The sequence below is a fragment of the Haliotis rufescens genome, unplaced genomic scaffold, assembly GCF_023055435.1.
Source record: "Haliotis rufescens isolate VD_foot unplaced genomic scaffold, xgHalRufe1.0.p SCAF_38, whole genome shotgun sequence".
NCBI classification, from domain to species: Eukaryota; Metazoa; Mollusca; class Gastropoda; order Lepetellida; family Haliotidae; genus Haliotis; species Haliotis rufescens.
The window spans coordinates 1120821-1127585 of record NW_025964090.1 but is presented as its reverse complement, the minus strand read 5'-3'; the positions used below and the strand labels follow the sequence as shown (position 1 = coordinate 1127585).

At 44.2% G+C, this 6765-nt stretch overlaps 1 protein-coding gene across 2 annotated transcripts; it reads right to left on the bottom strand.

The window, feature by feature from the left end:
- Positions 1 to 1209: 1209 nt before the first annotated feature.
- Positions 1210 to 6370, bottom strand: LOC124120261 (gastrula zinc finger protein XlCGF7.1-like). Of its 2 annotated transcripts, none has more exons than XM_046483042.2 (2): positions 6238 to 6370; positions 1210 to 2541 (listed from the first exon to the last, which is right to left on the bottom strand). In XM_046483042.2, the coding sequence occupies exon 2, from the start codon at positions 2216 to 2218 to the stop codon at positions 1472 to 1474; it is 747 nt and encodes a 248-aa protein (XP_046338998.2). In that variant the 5' UTR covers positions 2219 to 2541; positions 6238 to 6370; the 3' UTR covers positions 1210 to 1471. The 2 variants fall into 2 exon arrangements, with proteins under 2 accessions (XP_046338998.2, XP_046338997.2); XM_046483041.2 differs by having other exon boundaries at positions 6284 to 6367.
- Between the last annotated feature and the right edge of the window lie 395 nt (positions 6371 to 6765).

The following is a 6765-nucleotide window of genomic DNA, read 5'->3' as shown; positions in this document are numbered from 1 at the left end:
CTTGAAATTAATTATTGGGGGTCCCCTGGACCCTTGTTTAGAAGGTCAAGTCAAAACCATGTTCAATGTGTGACAGCCACTTTCAGTCAGGTGATCTATAAGTACAAATCAATGACTAATGTGCGGCATATTTCATGTTCCATTTTTGTCCTCATACAGAATGTAATGGAGACACCAGCATTTACTTGAAGCTCAGCGTTTAATCAAGCAAATGCAGTAGTTGTGTGTTTAAGTTCAACAAAAGACAAGTGCGGAAACTCTGGTACGAGCCTAAAAGGATTGCCTAGGAACCACAAAATCATGGCATGTTGCATCATGTCCTACCATGAAGAAAGGAAAATTTCACTGTGAAATGAAGACCATCCTGCAAGAAGAAAGTTACCAGCTGCTCTCTGAACAAAAAATAAAGCATATTGTTGTCATGACATGTCAAATTTGTACTCCACACAAGCCGATCGGGATGTTCGCTAGAGGTATGGAAAATAGCATCACAGCTCTTGGAAAGTCAGATGGACAGACAATGTTTCCCACACTTTCAGGGCAGGACTCCCTGATGATGCCCTCTGTTTGTCTTCAGACAACTTGATGCAGTGAATGTTCCTCCAACTCTCACCACACTTTCAGGGCAGGACTCCCTGATGATGCCCTCTGTGTGTCTTCAGACAACTTGATGCTGTGAATGTTCCCCCAACTCTCACCACACTTTCAGGGCAGGACTCCCTGATGATGCCCTCTGTGTGTCTTCAGACAACTTGATGCTGTGAATGTTCCCCCAACTCTCACCACACTTTCAGGGCAGGTCTCCCTGATGATGCCCTGTGTGTGTCTTCAGACAACTTGATGCTGTGAATGTTCCTCCAACTCTCACCACACTTTCAAGGCAGGACTCCCTGATTATGCCCTCTGTGTGTCTTCAGACAACTTGATGCTGTGAATGTTCCCCCAACCCTCACCACACTTTCAGGGCAGGACTCCCTGATGATGCCCTCTGTGTGTCTTCAGACAACTTGATGCTGTGAATGTTCCCCCAACTCTCACCACACTTTCAGGGCAGGCAGGGCAGGACTCCCTGTTGATGCCTTCTGTGTGTCTTCAGACAACTTGATGCTGTGAATGTTCCCCCAACTCACACCACACTTTCAGGGCAGGACTCCCTGATGATGCCCTCTGTGTGTCTTCAGACAACTTGATGCTGTGAATGTTCCTCCAACTCTCACCACACTTTCAAGGCAGGACTCCCTGATTATGCCCTCTGTGTGTCTTCAGACAACTTGATGCTGTGAATGTTCCCCCAACTCTCACCACACTTTCAGGGCAGGCAGGGCAGGACTCCCTGATGATGCCCTATGTGTGTCTTCAGACAACTTGATGCTGTGAATGTTCCCCCAACTCACACCACACTTTCAGGGCAGGACTCCCTGATGATGCCCTCTGTGTGTCTTCAGACAACTTGATGCTGTGAATGTTCTCCCTACGTTTCATCATGCTTCTGATTCTGTAAATGCCATTCCATGTGAAATCTCTTCTGGTGCATCTTCTTGGTCCATGATGTTGCAAACCCTTTCCCACACACACAACACTTAAATGACTTGATTCCACTGTGACTCGCCATGTGTCTCTGCAGGTTGCCTGAATGTGCAAACTCCTTCCCACATTCGCCACACTTAAAAGGCTTGATACCACTGTGAAGCCCCATGTGTGCACTCAGATTACTCCTTTGTGTAAATGTTTCTCCACACTCACCACACTTATAAGGCTTGAGTCCACTGTGACTCAGCATGTGAGACTGCAGTGTAGATGCTCGTGCAAAATCTTTCCCACATTCAGCACACTTAAAAGACTTGATACCATTGTGAATCTTCAAGTGTGTCTTCAGATTACCTCTAAGAGTAAATGTTTTCCCACACTCACTGCACTCATAAGGCTTGAGTCCACTGTGACTGATCATGTGACACCTCAAGCTATCTGCTCGTGCAAAATCTTTCCCACATTCAACACACTTAAAAGGCTTGATACCACTGTGAATCTTTATGTGTGTCTTCAGAGTAGCTTTAAGTGGAAATGTTTTCCCGCACTCACTGCACTCATGAGGCCTGAGGCCACTGTGACTCATCATGTGTGTCTGCAAGTTACTTGATGTTTTAAACACTTTCCCACATTCCCCACACTGATGAGGTTTTCCATTCACATCACTGTGACCACTCTCATGTGTCTTCATGTCTTCAGATTTGTGGTGAATTCTTTCTCAAAACCACTACAGTAAAAAGGTCTGAATCTAGCAAGATGTGTGAGTTTCCCCAGGTAACTTCCTCATACTTATTCTTTCCCAGCCTCACCACTCCCAACAAGACTCCATTGTGCCACTGACGTTTAATTTGTCTCATGGACAGACAGTGTCTCCACCTGTGTCAATCAGGAAGTGTTTCCTGAGATCACCTCTGTACAGGAAGGCCCATGACTACATCTGTTTCAGTTACAGAGCCAGGATCATGTGGCTGGCGTTGTACTTCCATCATCAAACTGTGGATGTCATGGTGTTCACTGAAAACATAAAAGAGTTGTGTCTTAGCTTCATTATTGCTGATCATCTTTGTCACACAAAGTCATGAAAAGATATATGTATAATGTGATGAAAGAATGTCACTCGGAGTAAAGCATACAAAAAAAATATTGCTTGAAAGTCAACGATTCTGGTTGGAAATTTAAGAAAATTTAACAAACAGACAGACACTGAAATATGGTGCTAGGCATTAAAATTTACAAAGCACATCAACAACATGTTACATGCTTATTACAATGCAAAACATTGTTTTGTATCAGTACAGCTACCTACAATAATAGTGACATGGAAATTTAATGTATCATCGTGCATTGGTGTTGCTGTGAATGCCCACCCAATCCCACTGGGCAAGTCTTATGACAAGCATTGTCTGGAAGACCAATTTTAATATATCACATTAATAATGAAAAAGCGATCGCTCACGCACACACACACACACACACACACACACACACACACACAGAGGGGCACCCACTTTTGTCTACAGTTCCTTTGCCTGCAAAGTTATCAAAACAAAGTTATGCTCCAGTGATTAGACCAGTCTGTGTAGGATTACTGCTGGATGGTTGTGTTAGGTTGTTAGGTCAGGTTGACACATGTCAGTCGTGTATTATTTAGTTAAGAAATAAACTTCACTCTTACCCATGTGTAGTGAAATAAAGGGAGCACCATTAGAATCAGAACATAATTTTCTCATGAGGATGATCTCTGCCGAAGGTCACATGTCATAAAGACAAGCAACTTATTTTTTTTGTTAGAATCTGCCGGGAGAGAACTCGCGACCTTCATATTGTTAGCCTGACAACTTACACTGTTAAACTTAGTGCAAATTTACCTTGTCATGCTTGAGATGTTACGGAACTGCATGGAAAGGGTTGAATAGGTGACAGAGACTTATGAAGGTTACAGGTACATGGTGTCTTCATCCCGAAGCCACTTGGCACACTCAACCCATTCTTTAATCTACAAGATACCGAGTGGTGAGAGGTGAGCCAATATGGCATGAACAACCCCAGTCGTCAGACGTTGAATTCAAGAGTACGCATGAATGACAGCATGTTTATAATTTGTTTGGTGATTTGTCACAGAAAAGTGTGGGAGGGAAAGCTGTAATGATAACGTGGATCATAAAAAGGAACTGGCAACTAAAGCCATGAGGATGAATCAGCTTTTGAATCATTACTGATCAAGAGTTCGTTTGTGTCTTGTAGATTAAAGAATGGGACAAGTGTGCCAAATGGCGTCGGGATCACCCCTGAGTGTTCGTCGTTAAAAATCACGAGACACTATGTCACCTGTTCACCATTGTCACCCTTCAGTGTTCTTTAACGCCACTCTCAGCAATATTCCAGCTATATGACAGCTGTCTGGACCAGACAATCCAGTGATTGACATCATGAGCATCAATCCGCACAATTGGGATGCTTTGACATGCATCAACCAAGTCAGCAAACCTGACCACCCGATACCGTTAGTCACCTGTACGACAAGCCTAGTCGCCTTTTACGGCAAGCATGGGTTGCTGAAGACCTATTCTACCCCGGATCTGAGCCCTGGATGTATCGCGGTCATTGAGACACAGGGGAAGACATTCAATTCCACTGTCCACCAATGAAAGGAAGGCGTCAGGAACTGTGGGAAGGGACGCAAGAGTAGTTGACCTCAGCCGGACACAACGACGGCTGCGTGAGCAATCCCTGGAGCACTTGCCACTGACAAAATAGAAGTGGCTGTTGAAGAGCAGGAAGCCAAAGTAGATGAGGCCTTCTACAAGACAGCAAAGTTGAAAGGTCAACAGCAGGGGGTCTCCAATCGAGTCATGTTGTGAGTGAGTTGGGTTTAACGCCGCTTTTAAAATTATTCCAGTTATATCACGGCATGTCAGCTTAATATGGGAGGAAAGCCCGAAGTGATGCAGGTCTAAGACGTTTACCACTTCGGTGAAACCCACGAGCACGGGTATGGTGGTGACAAACCTAGAGACATAATTGAGGCGAACAGGGATTCGAACCCACAATCATAGGTTTCTGGCTTGCCCAAGGGACGCAACTCTGCACAGCGAATCGCGGCGCCTTAGATGACTGGGTCACCCGTGCCCCTGAGTCATGTTGTGATGTTACATGGAAAAGTGTGTTCAGCTGTGAACCAATACCAAACCCCATGTAGACGAAATAAATCCACTCCTCAACCGATCACAAAGGCATCAACTTAACCGGTTAGGGGGAAGTCGAAGCTGTATCCAAAAGATAAGGCTGAATATCTGTAAAACTGTGATTCTGGAAGATCGCAGGTGACCAGTTTCATCTCTTTGGTGTAAGGACTCTCAGTGTAGTCCATGTGTAGTCATCAAAGATCAGAGATTGACAGAACCGTTGTGGTAAGAGTCATAAAATCAACCCTGTATCGGAATAGATATGTTTTTGGTCGGAAAGATCGTACTGCACAAAGTAATGTGATCGTTACCATCCCCTGAGCGTCATATAAGCGCTCTCCCGTTCTTGTATCAAGGTGATGGAAGAAAGGGAACATGATACTTGGCGTGAAGTCACCAGGTGTAGATGGAGCGGTCGTGGGAAGAATAAGAAAATCAGTGCTGTATCTGGTAGCCAAGGCTGAAGATACAAAATTCTGGAGTCTGAAAGATCATACCGTAAGAAGTAAGGTGATCTTTTCCACCCCCTAAACGCCGTATATGTTCTCCCGTTCTTATAGCGAGGGGAAGATGAAACGTGGTGCCTTGTGTCTGCCAGGTTGGAAGCGGAGGTCTATAGTTTTCATCCACTGCACATTGGTGGACCATGACAGACGTCTGGTTGAGTGGTTGCAGCTTACGTACAAGTAAGCATGCAAATCAATCTGTAGAAATACGATGCACTGCTCCCATTAGGTCAGTTGACCTAATTTCGGTCACAGAAGTTTACAGTCAGAGAGTTCTTGACACGTGACATGTAAATCACCCTGCGCAAGATTTTAGAGATTTTAGCTGGGGATGAGGTGCAAACTCCACACACAGAAAATCCCATGTGATCAACTTGGAGGGCTGTCCTAACTAATGCAACTGAAAATGTGAAAAACATAACATGAACAAGAATACCCTGTCAAGTGCATGATTCGTGCCTTTGGGCCCGATGTTTGAAAATGCATTCAACAACATTTCCTCCTTCAGGGATATATACAAACAGGTTTAGCCCACTAGTTCTTATGATAGCATGTAGCAAAACCCTTAAAAGGGTCTATTTCTACTAGTCCTTATGATACCTTAACTATCGGGCAGTTAGGCAAGGACTATACTATAGCGTTATAAATTGGCACCAGTCCTATAGTATATATACTATAATATATAGCCCCTTAAACGCAGCTCGTAAAGCCTCGTTTCGATCCACACATAACCTCATTCTGGAATCTTTCTCCAGTTGAAAAACGCATGAACAAAATTCACGTTTCGGGGAAAGACTTCCGCCCGTATTCCACACATCCACCCCCCAAAGTTGTATATGTATGCATTGCTTCGCAATCCTTTTAGTCATATATATTTTGGGGGTGGGTTGGCGGCGGGGGGATAAGGGTGGAAGGAAGTCTTACTCATTCCACAGCACCTAAGCAGTAGCAGTTTTCAAATGATGACATTATTCATTCTCGACTGTTTCATACGGCTTTCGAACTCGGCAGACTATTACCTCGGCAAGATAAAGCTCTGGGGTGGGTAAAGGACAATGAAGTTACCTGAATCTGCAAGTAATTTCACTGAGACCAGACCCTTCGTTTGATTCTCTCATTGTGTCTTTCGAAATGACTGGTCATCAAAGGGACATCACTCTATGTGAATCATACACTTGTGATCTTTTTGGGGACCAAGGATACAGATATAAGAGTTCAATCCCCACGCGGTCATTCTTTTTTTAAATGTTGTCATTAATAAATTGAAAAATAACACCTCATTCCGATTTCCCCATTAACGTTGTGTTTTTTCATTCCGTCGACTGAATTTTTATGTTTTTACCACAAATAGAATTGTGCATACAACTTTATTGCGAGATTGGTAGCACAAACAAGTACACTGGATCACACACCACCAGCCACACACTTGTGTATCGCTAGTTCTTCCCGTGTGTGTGTGCGTGTGTGTGTGTGTGTGTGCGTGTGTGGCTGCTTGTACTAGTCCGGACTAATGCCAATTGTCCCACTGAGATACCATGCCGCAGTTA